Raw genomic sequence first — 16,398 nt, 5'->3', positions numbered from 1 at the left:
ATTAATGACTTTACAATAAAGGCAAACAAACAAAAACAGCACACAAAAAAGAAACAGTGTGTTATCAGCTCCATTGGTACAGAGCATTTTATTTCAGAGACATACATATTACACACTTTTTCTTAGGAACACAGTAATACCCAATCTAAACTAGACTACGCAGTGCTCTATGTGCCTGTGCAATGCCTGCACTGTTCTGCCCAGGCTGCTTGATGGAAATCATCCCCACTGTTCCACTCAGAAGTGTGGGTCTGAAATATCTGTTATGGTCTTCCTGTGCACTTGCTCTTCCCACTTGGAGAGCTGCCTCACAAATCCACGCTGTGGCCTCATGTTAGTTTTGCATTTCAGAACATGCTTCCAAGCGCCCTGAAACAACCAATGGGTATATTTAACTGTTCACTTTACCAAAGATCACGCCACATCATTCTGTTAACAATACAATGCAATCCTGGTCATATAGCAGTCTTCGATAACGATCAAACACAAGCTGCTTCATCTGCGTCCAAGTAAAGATTAGCATTCAGATTCAGAGTACAGTGGGAACAATGCTTCTATCTTATGCATAAATATATTAACCACTCCTTAATTCATAATGTATTGCAAATGTCTTAAGGATAATGAAATATTCTGACATGAAATACCTAGACAGTCTGCAAATAACCTATGAAATAAAGAGCCCACAAAGGCCATTCTCATAGGTGAAATAAATCCAGCACAAAGTTAAGGGTGTACTCTGTTTGTACAACATGTGCAATGTGTGAAAAAGAAACCCGAAATTTAACAACTGCATTTAGAGCATTAGATCAAGAATTAGAGCATTTGATCAAGAATTAGAGCATTCGATCAAGAATTAGAGCATTACATCAAGCTCTGCATCTGCTGATCATTCAATCATTTCATTTGAAATCGTTTCATTTAACCCTGCAGTGCCAATGCAGGAGAGGCACAGAAAGCATGCAGGTTTGTGACCCAGCTTAACTAAGAGAGCAGTAATTAGAGCTTTCCATTTACCTGCAGCGTGTGTGCATGATGAAGAATAAGGAAAGCCATTATCACAGTGCTGCTGCGACTTATACCCAGACTTGAGAAGACCAGAACTGCAGACTTGCTTTTAAGGTGGAAATCTGTGTATTGGAAACATGCAGAAGACAGGTGCAGATCAAAGTAATTAATAAGCTTCTATTATTTCAGGATTCCTTTGTACATCTGCCAAAAAACGAACAGTAAAAATGAAAACAAACAGTTAAGATCAGTAAAGTTTTTCCAAGTTCAACAGCAATGCAATATACCGGATTTCTGCAATGCAGTGTTTGGGTCGTGTCTTTAATATCTGTCAACCATCTCTATTTCCACTCAGCATTTACTTACCAAGAAAATTGCAGGTTTCTTTAAAATAGGGATAGAGGTCTGAATTGAACAAGTCTGAAACTGGAATGTGTAAAACTTGACCACCTTGTAATCTAGTTGAGAAAAAAAAATGATATGTTATTATTTGTATTGCATGATACCTTATAGGTTGATTTGATCAGCCTATACCTGGAGAAGCACCAGCTGGATTTTTATACCTTGGTAGTATTTCACAGTACCAAGGTATACCTCCTAGGGTTGCTGCAATCCAGGATGATTCCACAGTTAAATGCACTTCCTAAATCATTTCACCTCAGCACGGTCTCATGGGTCAAAGTATTTTACTGCCTGGAAGCATACCAGTCACTAGGGGAAGCAGCTGATTGGTTACTGAGAGGACAGAACACCTTGAAGGGGTGGGAACATTTCAGCCTTCAAGTGAAATGATCAAGAAAGTGCAACAATATCTGAAAGCATGGCTTCTACATGAAGGATCAGCTGGTGATCAGGAAGCAATAAAAAGGGTTTAGTTAGGCAACTTTGAAATTGCAAGTTCAGTTAGCAGCAGGAAAAAGCACTTGCACAACTCGATTCTCTAAAAATGAACATAGCAAAGTCATTTGGAGATGAGTGGCAGAGGGTGTGTAGAAGTGTCTGTCCACATGCAGGGCTCTGGCAGGGCATGTGTAGAAGTGTCTACCCAGATGCAGGGCTCCAGACAAACTCTTTGCCTTGGGAGCCAATGGCTAATAGGCCAATAAAAATTGGTCAATCTAGTTATTGGGCGCAACTTCAGGAGCAAGTTGGTTGCTATCATATTCAACTGCTTAAAATTCAACTTGCCAAGACACTAAAGGGATATCAAAACAGTAACTTAAGCCCTTTTCACACTGGCACTTCTACCCAGGTCCTGGCTACCCTGTGTAGTGTAGTGTGAAACCACGTACCTGTGTCGTACCCGGGTTAACAAGCGAGACAAAATGCTTGACGGCCATCATGAGCTGACGCAATAACAAACAGCCACGCCTGCATGATTGAGACACAGCATGAGCCAGACTGCAGCAGGGATGTAGAAACATTTGCTCTAATCAACATTTGGGCCGACGGTTCAATCCAGAGAAGCTTGGATGGAAGCGTCTGTAACAAGCTGCATTGATGCACTTTCGTCTGTCACCCAGGTCGACCCTGCTTTATCAAAAGCAGTGTGAAATCGAGTACCCGACCCACATGACACCGGCTCCTGAGCCGGGTAGGTTCTGACCCGGGTAGATCATGCCAATGTGAAAGGGGCTTTAGTTTGTACTTACTTGTTTATTGTCTAATCATTCTGAAAGGTTAATCTATGCAGCTGATGAGTGCAATGAAAACAGCATGTTAATATTTTAGATATTCTGCAAGCATATTACCAAACCATTCTTTTTCATTAGCAGTGAATGGCATGCTTGGCGGACGAGATATCAGCTAACTAGAGAAGCTGCTTCACAATGAAATCATCGTCAAACTCCTGACCGTCAACACTAACCAAATCTATTTACTATATCTGGGATAGATGCGGCTGCTAAACACACAACAGACGAAAAAAACTGTTTGTGTTGACTCAAAACTTTATTTAGGTACCCTACGATTTGACTAGCGAAAGACAATTGGTTTATTAGAAAACTTGGGAACGGTAACGTTTTCACTTTTTTTTACCTATTTTTTGCCTTTCAGCCCTGCATTATCATTATTTTCTTTATTTAAAGTTTTCGGGACATTTTGTTAAAGGCACGTGTGCAACACACAACCCTAAGTGCATTTTTATTTTTGTTTTGTGAAATTTCTAGTTCTAAATTTTTGAACTGTTAATCTGAAGGCACATTTTTGCACAACAGTACTCACACACGTTTGGTCACCATCACCCTTGTGCATGAAACTGGAGTTAATGCAGTCTTCATTTTCTGCTGTTGTTAATTACAGAACCTCTGCACTGCCAGTTCAATACTATACAGTTAAGACCCTGCAGAATTAGAACAAGTTTTTTTCTAAGATGAGCCTTGTAAAAACAGATGTAAGAAATCAACTGTCGACAGACATTCCGGATGGAATTATGACTATCAAGACTGCTGTTAAAAACAGAACCAGCATCAGAACAATAAAACAAATGATCCATTCTGCACGTGTGTCACTGTATGACCATAACAAGTACATAAGACCTAAAGAAACAAGTTGACTAGTTGAAAGGTAAGTACGTGTCTTATTATTATTATTTATTTCTTAGCAGACGCCCTTATCCAGAGCGACTTACAATTGTTACAAGATATCACATTATACATTATTTCACATTATACAGATATCACATTATTTTTACATACAATTACCCATTTATACAGTTGGGTTTTTATTGGAGCAATCTAGGTAAAGTACCTTGCTCAAGGGTACAACAGCAGTGTCCCCCACTGGGGATTGAACCCATAACCCTCTGGTCAAGAGTCCAGAGCCCAGAGCCCTAACCACTACTCCACACTGCTGCCCTGTCTTATGCTCCTCCTGCCGAGCTTGCTCTTAACTCTGCACCACTAAGAGGAGGAGATCCATACACTGGTTGATTTGAGGTGACAGTATGGCTCCACTTGCTTTCGTCTGAGTAGAAATGAAACTGAAAGTAGCTAAACAGGATCTGCATCTGCAGTGGGTCCTCACTGCGAGCACTACACCTTGGCTCACATTCTCACTCAACACTAGATTGCAATAAAAACTCTTCACCATGGTGAGTAGGCTCGTTTTTAACACTAACAATTCAGTGTTTATTTTATTTTATTTGGAATATAAACTGTAGGTTTGTAATACAGTAATTGTATGAAGTGTCAGGAGGGCTACAGTTTGTACACCCTGCTGTGCTTGGTATCAGTCATCCTGCCTGCGTTCACCAAGACTTTTCCCTTCAGTTTTACTTCTTGCGACATTCTTTTTAAAACTAAATGACGGTGCAGTGTCCGCGCCCTTAAAGACAGTAATGACGTGGCTTTTCAGAGTTGTACTGCTGGATAAGGAATATCTTGCAGTACAAAATCAAAAGTATTGTTGTGTGCTGTGCTCTTCTGCCCAGCCCTCAGTCTCTGGTACCTGCAGAACAGTGCAGTGTCATGCTGTAGGTATATACTCACAGGTAAAGGCATTTAATTATATCTTTTTAGAAGGTTTCTTGATTGGGAAAGTCATGTAAAAAATGTCACTGTGATAATTCGATTACCCGAGCACCGCCTTGGCGATGCACCTCTTCATGTGGGGGTGGGGGTCCTCTGTATTTAAAAATAAAAGCAGGAAAACAGTAGAGGGACTACTAAAAAAAAAAAAAAAGTTATATATACAGGTGCACATACACTGAACAAATGAATATGCAACAGCAAGGAAATATGTCATGCTCAGCTCAGTCCAGTTTGGTAGCTTGGTGCCTCGGGTATTACCCTGGGTCCTAGTGCACATCATTTTCAATTAAAATTAAAAATCAACTATTTTTATTTAGTTAGAACATAAGAAGTTTGTGAACGAGTAGAGATGGTTCAGCCCTTCAAAGCTTGTCTCTAGCCACTTTTTTAAATGTTCCCAGTGTATATGAATAATAATAAGAATATCACCAGACACGTGACATCTCCCCTTCTTGTACTGACAGAGTGATCTTTAGCAGAAATATTTCCCATCTTTGATGCAGCTGGTGTCTTTTTCACTGAAGACATTTTAAAGAAATCGTGCCGCTCAATGCAATCACTGGAAGCAAACTAAACCAGCTGCCAGGTTCCTAAATGTGATGGGTAATGTGTCAGTAAAGCAAACTTTGCTGTATGCTTTTTTAAGTTCAAACAAATGTGTATCTACACTATTCTTTCAGAAACAGGGATTTTCATGGGGAACTACATATTAAATGGTATTGGGTACTCAGTCAGGCGCTGTCTAATGCACCTGATCAAAAGCAAAGATAACAGAAGTGTCAAAGCTTCTGAAACTGTTGCCCAATTAACAGGTTTCATGATGGGTATCTAAAAGAAAAACATTCATGTTATTTTTATCTACACTAAAAGTTCACTTTTGCTGTTATCAGGGTAACACGCCCCTAGGAATTGTCATATATCAGGGTTAGAAACTAACAATATTGTGCTACTAGTCCAAAGGACTAGTACCTTTTGAAACTTGCTAGTCCTGATGTAAACTTGCTAGTCCTTATGTGAAGTGCCTAAGTTGGAATCAACAACAACAGTTGGGGTCCCTAAAAAAAGATGTACATTTTTTTTAACAAAGCACCTTCATAAACGCTCATAGAGATCGATCAATCACCTGTTTGCACCAAGTTACTGAGTGACTAACTGTACTGTGTGCTGAGAAACTGACACTGACAGCACCAGACGGGATGACAGAGGAGAAACATTCTCTCAGCTGAGTCACCTTGCTGACCATGAAGCTCCACCTGGAATTGATGCCGATGACACAAGTAAAATGTTTATAAAATGTTTATTTTATTGTACATTAGATGTGTTGCTAAAAAAATTCTGGCTGGCTATGAATTACTGTCTACAATAATTAATGTACTCACGTACACACGCGGTCTTCACTAAAGTCTCAATTTAAAGACAGTATGTTTCACTGTAGCCCTCGAGATGAAATTAGCAGTGGGAGAAAACCGCTTCAGCAAGTACAGTAGAATCTGCCAGAACTGACGGACGCTGTGTCTACTAGGTTTAGATACTAATGAGAGCTTAACAAATACAAAAGAAAAACGAGGGAAAGGCAGATCTTTTCAAGAAAGCTGGGAGACTTTGTATAAATGGATTTTATATTTTTAAACACTGCAATAACAGTTCTGCTTGTGAAGCATCCACACTATAGATTGACAGAACAGGTGATTTATTTGCACTACCTTATTTTCCCCCATTGGTGCTTGAGCCCCAGAGCGCTCACAGAATCACCGCCTGTGCACCTATTATCAGTGATTAAAGCCTGGTTTTCAAACAAACTGTTTATCGCTCACCAGTACTGTATTGGTATAAGAAAAGTAATTTTAGCTTCCAATCACTTAAATATGCTGACAACAATGTAAACAACACCAAGCTACAGACAGCGAGTCCCAAGCTTAAAACGTGCTACTGTTTATAGATAAGAACTCAACTTTATTATGAATATATTGGTTATTATGTTTTAAGAAACATACTACGATAATGTTCATTATGGTAATTGTTTGTTTATTAGTTTTTAAAAGGTTTACTAAAATGTGACCTATTGTTTGACCTCGTTAGTACAACCGGCCCCCTTTGCTAATGACATCTTCAGTCAGGGTCGTAACCTGGTATAAATCAACACATTACTGTAAAATGACTTTACACTTGCTTCAAAAGATGCAGCGTGTTTCAGTAAATTCAAACGTTAAACTTCACATCCCGCGCAGAGGGCGAACACAAATGTAAAATGTCATTAAGTGTGGTTGGCATTGCAGGGGAGATGAAGGGAGGTTTCAGTTCGGAGTGACTGTTTTCTAAGCATTATTTGTGAATGCTTATTCGCCATTGCTACACCCCGTTAAACTTCCCTGCATTTTTTTAACACAAGACTAAACGTGAGAGTATATGTGTACATTTGTTTTAAATACTCGCCCAGAGGACTACTGAAACACAGACATCAACTAGCCCTCATCAGATTTAATTTGCCTCGGGCGAGCGGGCGAGCGGGCGTTTCTAACCCTGTATATATTCATAAACATGTTGGCGCTCCCAAAGTGAGCACAAAGCATGAGAGCAAACACAGGACTAACTGTTAAAAATGTTTTGGATTCAAGTCTGGATGATCGGGCAGATTCAGCAATGTATAAACAGACAGGGTTATTCACACACCCGATAGTATACGAAAATAATTGATCCTGTTACAGGTCATTTCTGATTTCTATATTATGAAATACATTTTACTTCTTTTTTTCTTTTTGTTTCAAGGCAACGCAACACAGTGGACCATCCGAGACACTGAATCACCAACAGCAAGTGATTGAGATTCTTTCCAATCTGTACAACAAAGCAGAATTCAGTGACGTTGAGATCGTTGTGAATGGCAGTCTCAGGATCAACGCACTCAAACTTCTCTTAATCTCCCAGAGCACTGTCTTCAGCACCATGCTGTCCAGTGAACGCTGGGCGGACTCCAAACAGAAAACTATCAACCTTGTAGAAGATGACCAGTGCCTCCCTCACTTTGAGGACTTCCTGAAGTACTTCTACACTGGGAGCATCACCATTGACACTCGCAATGCCTTCCCAGTTCACTGCCTAGCAGATAAGTACCACGTCTCTAACCTGAAGCAGAGCTGTGAGCAGTTCATGCTGAAGAATGTGGCTGCACCCGGAGAATTTAACCGAGCAATCTCATGGAGGAAATACAGCAAGCTGGCCAACCTCAAAAAGCTTGAGGAAGATTGTGATAAATTCATAGCATGGAATATGGACACGATTACCCAGTCTCCTGACTGGAGCACAATTGACCAGGAGCACCTCCTTGCTCTCCTCCAAAGATCTGATCTGGTTGTTGACAGTGAACTCTCTCTGTTGGAAGCTGTTGTCAGCTGGCTTGGTCATCAGCCCACCCGAATTGAAGAGGTGCTGCAACACATTAGATATCCTTTGATCCCGCCTGAAGAATTCTTCAAGTTCCAGGCTTCAGGCACAATGGATCAGGCGGTTTGCTCATTTATATTTGCAAAAGGTGTAATAGCATACCAAGCCAACTCTGTTTCTGTAGAGACCCTCAAACAGAGTCATGACATAACCTCCCCTGCATTTTCTATGAGACTCTATACATACAAGGACTATGGGAGCTCACTGGAAATAAAAAATTATAGGTACATGGAAAAAATACAGCATCAGATGTCATTTACAAGCAAGATGTTCCAAGCACAGTCTACTTGGTCCATTACTTTCTATCCTAAAGGTGAAAGGATTACAGTGAAAACACAAATACCTAATCAACATGCTAATTATAGGCAATTTGGATATCAAGTGCAAACTTTTCAAGATACTGAAATGGTATATCAAGAGCAGGTTGTGAAAGATGACAACAATACTGCATTCCAATGCACAGTAGACAACTGCACCCCAAGCCAGTCGAACCATGAACACAGACTCACTGTGCTCCTGATGAAACCCAACAATGATGGATGGTTTGTGTCTGACATTCGATCCATTAATGTCCTTCACTCGATGCAAGCCAGGATAGATGATCTGATCCTAGAGTCTGAACGAAAGGACTATGTCAGGAACGACATGATGAAGCTCCATCTGATTGGGAGCACGGTTTGGATGTAAGAAGAGGGAGCAGCAAAACAAAGTAGAAGATATTCAAGGACTGAGCTTTCCAATCAGTGTGGCACCCAGATTCAAATACTGGACAGCTCCCCTTGCAGAACCCACAGAGTAACCTTATTAAATATAGAAGTAAAAGCCTTTGCCAACTTGAATTGTGTGAGAATTTCAGATTGTCGTGTATCTAGATCATGCTCTCTGTCTCCTGCAACAGTGCTGGTGCTCTGATTGAAACAAGTGATGTAATGAGCATTGTGATCTTTCGATGGATCTAGTGATCTTGATCCTGAGCTCATTTATCTTGTGAACTCCACATTACAATGTTGTATTTGATTTCTTATTAATAAAGTGATTGTTAAGGTAATAAGGCATGGCTTACTGTATTTAGTAAAAAGGACTAAAAACAATTCTGTAATCACGCTTTCTGTACACACACCTTTTTCATATTCCCCTTGTCAAATTTCCATTGGATACTTCTGTAATCTGTAGGAATACTAACAGAAGCTGGTAAAATTGATCTCTGCTAAGGAGTCCAATCATTTCATATGTTGAGCAAAACCAGAAATCCATTGGCCGGCTGATATACATGATCAAATTTCCATTGGTTAGTCCTGTAGACAGGGCAGTCCTTAGAGATCAGATGTGTTGTCACTGGCAGAGAGGTCAAACTACAGTATGTAACAAAGGACGCGCCCCGTGCTGGATCAACACCTACAAGCATTAGCAAAGCGTCCATTCAAATCTCATTTGAATGCCTCTTTTACACTCCCCTTACTCTTCCCTCCTATGTTTTTAAAGACAGACATTGGCATGGAATGAGGAAGTGTGTTCAGTTAGGATTAAAAGTTTAAAAAGTGGTCAAAATGTAAAAGAAAAAATAATCATTTAAATTAAAACAATACACACACCTTCCATAAACAGTTGTAGCAACACATGGGAAGATGTAACACAATAAAATAAAAAGGTCCTTATGTACCCTTTAAGATAACCTTGAATCTAAAAAGATCCAAGTGCATTTTGTATCACTATGTTTAATATACACGGTCTGGCCACTTTAGCACCTGTATCTAATATCATCTTGAGCTCCCGGTTCCCCTGATCACAGCCTTGACACAATGTGGCAGAGACTCCACAAGGTGCAGAGTGGGATTGGAATTGGGTGGCCAGGGCAATGCTAAATCCAATTGGGCAAGGCAGTGTATATTTACATTATATCAAAGATGCATGTATATATAAATATAACGTATGTATGTTTTGATCTGAATGAAAAGGTAGTAACCTCTTTACTATGGTGTACTTGAATGACTAATAAGAATTGTTACCCAACCCTGTGCATTAAACTCCAGTAAGACTTTACTCACACGTCCACAGCTTCCTCGGAGACATTCACATGTGCTTTGATTTTGAGGTCTTTTTGAATTTGCCGATCGCAGGCTTGTCTGCAGGTCCCCAGGTATAACTGACCGGGCAGGATCTCCACTGGGTAAGGGTGCAGATCTTCCAACTCCTACACAATAAGACAAGCTCTGTGAGAATCAAACACTGCAGTTCATATTCAAATGAAAGCTGGGAGCAAAAAAAAAAAAGATTCTCCAGGCTTATGTACAAAACTTACATTCATATATATATAGAGAGGCGCTTATTCAATTCAAAGTTGAAAAGGATAAAAGTTATTAAGAGTCCAGGGTCTATCTGTCTGTATGTCAAATGTACATTTTTACATGTGCATACAGTGGATGTAGGTCATGGGGATCATGTTTCTGAGTTTGTATTTACAACTGTACTTGTTGTATTGCTTAGGTCTGTGAAATGTACAGACATGCTCAAATTTGTTGGTACCCTTACAGCTCACTGAAATAATGCTTCATTCCTCCTGAAAAGTGATGAAATTAAAAGCTACTTTATCATGTATACTTGCATGCCTTTGGTATGTCATAGAATAAAGCAAAGAAGCTGTGAAAAGAGATGAATTATTGCTTATTCTACAAAGATATTCTAAAATGGTCTGGACACATTTGTTGGTACCCCTTAGAAAAGATAATAAATAATTAGATTATAGTGATATTTCAAACTAATTAGTTTCTTTAATTAGTGTCACACATGTCTCCAATCTTGTAATCAGTCATTCAGCCTATTTAAATGGAGAAAAGTAGTCACTGTGCTGTTTGGTATCATTGTGTGCACCACACTGAACATGGACCAGAGAAAGCAAAGGAAAGAGTTGTCTGAGGAGATCAGAAAGAAAATAGACAAGCATGGTAAAGGTAAAGGCTACAAGACCATCTCCAAGCAGCTTGATGTTCCTGTGACAACAGTTGCAAATATTATTAAGAAGTTTAAGGTCCATGGAACTGTAGCCAACCTCCCTGGGCGCGGCCGCCAGAGGAAAATCGACCCCAGATTGAACAGAAGGATAGTGCGAATTGTAGAAAAAGAACCAAGGATAACTGCCAAAGAGATACAAGCTGAACTCCAATGTGAAGGTATGTCAGTTTCTGATCGCACCATCCGTCGCTTTTATCGAACATCTATGGAAAGAGCTGAAACTTGCAGTCTGGAGAAGGCACCCATCAAACCTGAGACAGCTGGAGCAGTTTGCTCAGGAAGAGTGGGCCAAACTACCTGTTAACAGGTGCAGAAGTCTCATTGAGAGCTACAGAAAACGTTTGATTGCAGTGATTGCCTCTAAAGGTTGTGCAACAAAATATTAGGTTAGCGGTCCCATCGTTTTTGTCCATGCCACTTTCGTTTGTTTTATTATTTACAATATTATGTTGAATAAAAAATCAAAAGCAAAGTCTGATTTCTATTAAATATGGAATAAACAATGGTGGATGCCAATTACTTTTGTCAGTTTCAAGTTATTTCATAGAAAATTGTGCATTCTTCGTTTTTTGTGGAGGGGTACCAACAAATTTGAGCACGTCTGTATCTGGATCCCACATCTTACAAAATTATATAAAACTATAAAACATAAAACTATAAAATAAACATCTTAGACCACCATTTTAGGGCTGCTCAGTTTATTAATTTTTTTGTCTTTTATTATATTTACTGTTTTTATATGGTACTGAATATTTTCCCTGGATTCGCAGTAATTGCATGTTTCTTTCTGCAATGTGGTTCCAGTCTTGGCCGTCACCATTGCACAAAAACATTTTTCAGAGAAAATTAAGAACAAATGTCCCTCCTCAACATAGCCTGGGACCAAACCACACAAAACAGAACTGTGATCACAAAGCGCCAGAACCTGGAACATACTACAATTCCAGTGGGGAAATGACAGTTTTTATATGTAATATTGAAATGAGTTTTGATTCACAGCACCCGGTAACGTGGACTCCACTCCCAGAGGGTAAAGTGTGAAGGATCTCTTTATGGTCCCTTGAAGAGGAATGTGTGTATGCTAATTGACAGGTGAAGGCAACAGTGCCATTGCCCCTCACCTTTCAGAAGAACTGAATGTAACACAATGAGATTTTTACCTGAGGCATATACAGTATCTTCTGTGTCCTGAAGAATGGATAATGGGCTGAGAAGGCCTCGTAACCACCATTTAGAATACGAATCGGGTGTCTGCTGGCCTCCTGCAGGACTTGCGCACACTGGAAAGCAGGACCTTCACAAACCCACAGAGTTATCGGCTGAATGCAACTGAAAACCAGCTATTCATTATTTACAACTGACTCATTTTCAAACATACCTTTTGTATTGTAATTTCTTTTAATAGCGTTACATCCAAACACATGCAATGAACAAAGCGAGGGACGCATTGCAAATTGTGCATTAAAAATACATATATGTAAACGATGAGACATTTGAATTGGCACAAAGATCTCTATTGCTGTTCGGAAATAAATCATTTATATTTGCAGTTCAGAATACAGTTTAAGTTTGGTGTAGATCTATGTAGATCTGTTTTTATTTGTTAAATTCTGTTAACAGGTTATATGAGTGACCTATACTCACCATTCTCCTCTAAAGAGACTGTATTCCCATCATACACAATGCAGTACTTCATACACTCCAGCTCAACAGAGACAGGCGGCAGGAATTCTCCTTTACCGTTCTATAGGGAAGAAAAATCCCAACATTGTTCAAATTCCCAAGTCATCCGTAATTCAAATAGTAAATGGTAAAAGATATTAAGTTTGGGGCTTTGAGTGAAATTTGATTAACTCGTATCCTGCCAGGATAAGCCACAGCTGGATTTTATTGTTTCCCTGTGGAATCACACTGGATTGAACATGGTTATCGCAGGAGCACCACTAACACTGATGAAATTCAAGAGGCTTCACCAGGTTGATCAAATCAACCCTGTGGTTACACTTGCACGTCCTGCCCTTCGCTGCTGTGCAGGAAACAGCATAACTTGCCTTTACAGATCGCTTCGCTGTAATGATGTGACTCTCATCATAGTCTTCTTTTGGACGTGCATCTGAAAAAGAAAGTGATTCATGTCCTTTAACTGTTTCATTTGAAACCAAAACTACACAAACAACAGCTTTTTATCTTAGCTTTCCTTTTCCTGCTTTGCACTCAAAACTGAATTTTCTTTTTTTAATTCCAATTTTAGTTGGAATTAAAAAAAATTTTTTATGTATTTATTAATTCTGTATTAAACTTTAATTGTTCATTTGTGTGTATGTGTGTGTGTGTGTGTGTGCGCGTAGCACTTTGGGATCCTTGTAATGAAAGGCGCTATAGAAATGTGAATTGTATTGTATTGTATTGTATTGTATTGTAAACCAAAATTTGAACATTTTGCATTTAAATCGACTTTTCTACATATCATTTTAACTGTCATGATTAAATGCATACTGATAGCAGCTATAGAAACCATACTTGAATAACATAATAATTGTGTTTATTTATTATTAATTAAATATAGACCTATAGGGGAGTATTAAATAACAGAGCAAAGACCAGACAAGGCATTTTATTATGACACAGATTACAATCAGGACTAATCTGAATAGGGTTAATTCCCAACTGGTTTAGATTAGCAAAATATTTGTGTTAATGTAACCTGTGGTCCATTGTAATGTGAATGTTACTTCAAAAAAATGTGTATACACTCATAAATGGGTCATTCTACAGAAAGGGGACAAATTGGGGTTCTGAAAAATTGAGAAATTGATGTGATATTTTTTTTGTGAAACAAACAAAATTAAATAAGAAAAAAATCTTATCTGCATATGACGTAACAGCAAAGCAGAAATTTTAATGTCTTTTTAAAAATATTTTAGTTAAAAAATGTTTTAGCACTTAAATCTGTCATTACCGTAACACAACTAAAAACTGTTGTATAAAGAGGAATATACATAAAATCGATTAGGAATTATAACATTACACATTACTGAAAATATTGATTTCATTTTTCAAAAGATAAACTTTGATTTTCATATTTATTGACTAAATTTAAGTTAAACTTACTTTTGGCACTTTTATCAGGTTTTGTACTGACATTTTTAATTTAAAAATATGTTAGCAATGATTAAAAGTATACCAAACTCTTATTTTTTAAAAAAAATATGAGCCCCTTAACCCATTGCTAATATAACTTTCACTCCTGCCAATGCTGCTGCAGTTTTATTCACTAAAATAACTATTGTTACAGTAATGACATTACAGTTACGATAATGACACTTAAAGATTTAAAGTGATTTAAAATAAATATTTAAAGAAATAAACCATTTACAATGACACTACACAGATTCCAAAATAGGTTTTATTTATAAAACTTTAAAACACATTGGGGCTGATGTAAGGATAGACGCAGTGCAAACAATTGCTGCTGTAAAATCCAAATTGTCTAGCGGCCGCACTTACAGCCCAGAGGTGAGGGGAGTTAGGAGTACAGAGATCAGTAGGCGCTGTATTATTATTTTTATTATTTGTTTATTTTAGCAGACGCCTTTACCCAAGGCAACTTACAGAGACTAGGGTGTGTGAACTATGCATCAGCTGCAGAGTCACTTACAATTACGCCTCACCCAAAAGACTGAGCACAAGGAGGTTAAGTGTCACACAATGAGTCAGTGGCTGAGGTGGGATTTGAACCAGGCACCTTCTGGTTACAAGCCTTTTTCTTTAACCACTGGACCACACAGCCTCCTGTGTGGGATGGTAGTTTGTATGGAGCGTGAATATGAGATGAGGACTGTGGTTCACCACCATGAAGTATAACGGATGGAACTAAGACGACTGAGCTTGGTGTGCCGGGGGGGGGGGGTACAGGTAACAAGCTCAGATGTGTCTCCCTAAACTCGTAGCAGCATGCTGGGCAGGAGTGTGGAGTAGTGGTCAGGGCTCTGGACTCTTGACCGGAGGGTTGTGGGTTCAATCCCCTGTTTGGGACATTGCTGCTGTACCCTTGAGCAAGGTACTTTACCTAGATTACTCCAGTAAAAACCCAACTGTATAAATGGTTAATTGTATGTAAAAATAATGTGATATCTTGTAACAATTGTAAGTCGCCCTCGATAAGGGCATCTGCTAAGAAAAGAATAATAATAATCATACTGCTAAGCAATGGGGTTCTTATTTCCATCCCTGTATAACATCACCAATATATTAGAATGTTTTAAAATTATTCCATAAAATACATTTGTTTTGATGAGAAAGTATAAGAGCTGGAAGTGGGGACACTGTACTTTTATAAAAAAATAATCACCTTTAAATGTTAATATAACATTAAAATAATTATGCATATTTTCTAAATGTTAATGAAAACAGCTAAAGATAAGTGTATATTGCATCTGACAAAACTTCATGCAACAGGAAACATTGATAATATTCATATTGTGTGTCTATGGCAGTAATGTTGTATCCAGATTGATCTAACTTGTGCTCAGTTTATGGTGCTGGTCTTTAGTGTCCTGGGAAGGCATATTGAATTCCCGGGACACCTTCCTCAAAACCGGGACGATCCAGGGAAAACAGGAACCAGTGGAAACCCTACTCAAAAGGTGTCTCTACAGTAGTGTTTACTTACCAATTAAACACAGGTAATTGGACTCACAGAGTCTCGACACCGCTGTACACTGGTTTAGGATATTGTAGAGTTCTGTGGATTCACATAAAACCATGCCAGCCATTTGACAGCAGAGCTGAAACAACACCACCATGACTTTATAAACACCATTACGACATTAAAAAAAACACTGACTGATATGTCCCGGAGGCACTGCCAAGCGAGTACCTACACCAAGGCCCGTTCCAGTGATGCGTGAGATGTGAATGCAGCGCTGTGAAATAAAACCAATGTTTCTACTTTTCAGCAAGTTAATAATTGTACCGTAATGGCATTAATAAAAGTACGTCATAGACGCCAGAGCTAACCCTTAGGGTAGTAAATCAGGAAGCATTTATAGATTATATTCGGAGGTAGCTTATCTACATTTGAATTACACAAATTAATGATTAATTGTTACTTTGGGTTATCCAACATTACAACAGTTATGATGCTGTTATGTTTTAAAACTAAAACACGTTATTTCTAATTGAAATATTAGGCTTGCGAGTTTAACCTTTCCTCCTACTGACAATGCGTTTATTTTTAATTATTAAAATAAAATGTACAATGTATTGTTTTTAACCCCACTTACATGGCTTCTGTAACTGGAGACGCTGTCTGGTTTCCAAGGAGTGACGTCTTGAGAAATAACTCCTTACCCCCATCACGTGGTGAGGGCGTTTTTGTTTTTTTTGTATGTTCTCATCCAATCCGCGAAGA

General features: G+C 38.7%; 2 protein-coding genes across 3 annotated transcripts; one reads left to right on the top strand and one right to left on the bottom strand.

Annotated features, from left to right (window-relative positions):
- Positions 1–59: 59 nt before the first annotated feature.
- On the bottom strand, positions 60–16,354 carry styxl1 (serine/threonine/tyrosine interacting-like 1). Of its 2 annotated transcripts, XM_058998436.1 has the most exons (9): positions 16,271–16,354; positions 15,658–15,772; positions 13,037–13,098; positions 12,630–12,729; positions 12,146–12,279; positions 10,022–10,167; positions 1,372–1,463; positions 1,015–1,127; positions 60–369 (listed from the first exon to the last, which is right to left on the bottom strand). In XM_058998436.1, the coding sequence occupies exons 2-9, from the start codon at positions 15,758–15,760 to the stop codon at positions 238–240; spliced, it is 882 nt and encodes a 293-aa protein (XP_058854419.1). In that variant the 5' UTR covers positions 15,761–15,772; positions 16,271–16,354; the 3' UTR covers positions 60–237. The 2 variants fall into 2 exon arrangements, with proteins under 2 accessions (XP_058854419.1, XP_058854420.1); XM_058998437.1 differs by lacking the exon at positions 15,658–15,772 and having other exon boundaries at positions 16,271–16,349.
- LOC131700541 (BTB/POZ domain-containing protein 17-like) lies at positions 3,978–8,961 on the top strand. The gene is made up of 2 exons (XM_058998435.1): positions 3,978–4,096; positions 7,302–8,961. Exons 1-2 carry the CDS (start codon positions 4,094–4,096, stop codon positions 8,661–8,663), a joined length of 1,365 nt encoding a protein of 454 aa, XP_058854418.1. The 5' UTR covers positions 3,978–4,093; the 3' UTR covers positions 8,664–8,961.
- Positions 16,355–16,398: the final 44 nt, after the last annotated feature.

Source organism: Acipenser ruthenus, chromosome 24 (genome assembly GCF_902713425.1).
Source record: "Acipenser ruthenus chromosome 24, fAciRut3.2 maternal haplotype, whole genome shotgun sequence".
Taxonomy (NCBI): Eukaryota; Metazoa; Chordata; class Actinopteri; order Acipenseriformes; family Acipenseridae; genus Acipenser; species Acipenser ruthenus.
The sequence above is the reverse complement of the archived record's forward strand: the minus strand, read 5'-3'. Positions and strand labels throughout refer to the sequence as shown.

What these genes read in the sequence shown, in the direction of transcription:
- styxl1 (XM_058998436.1), bottom strand. Translation starts at nt 15,760, where the DNA reads ATGGCTGGCATGGTTTTATGTGAATCCACAGAACTCTACAATATCCTA. An exon ending in AGTCTCTTTAGAGGAGAATG is followed by an intron (nt 12,280 to 12,629) that starts GTGAGTATAGGT and finishes GGGTTTGTGAAG; the next exon opens with GTCCTGCTTTCCAGTGTGCG. An exon ending in AGAAACCTGCAATTTTCTTG is followed by an intron (nt 1,128 to 1,371) that starts GTAAGTAAATGC and finishes TCCAATACACAG; the next exon opens with ATTTCCACCTTAAAAGCAAG.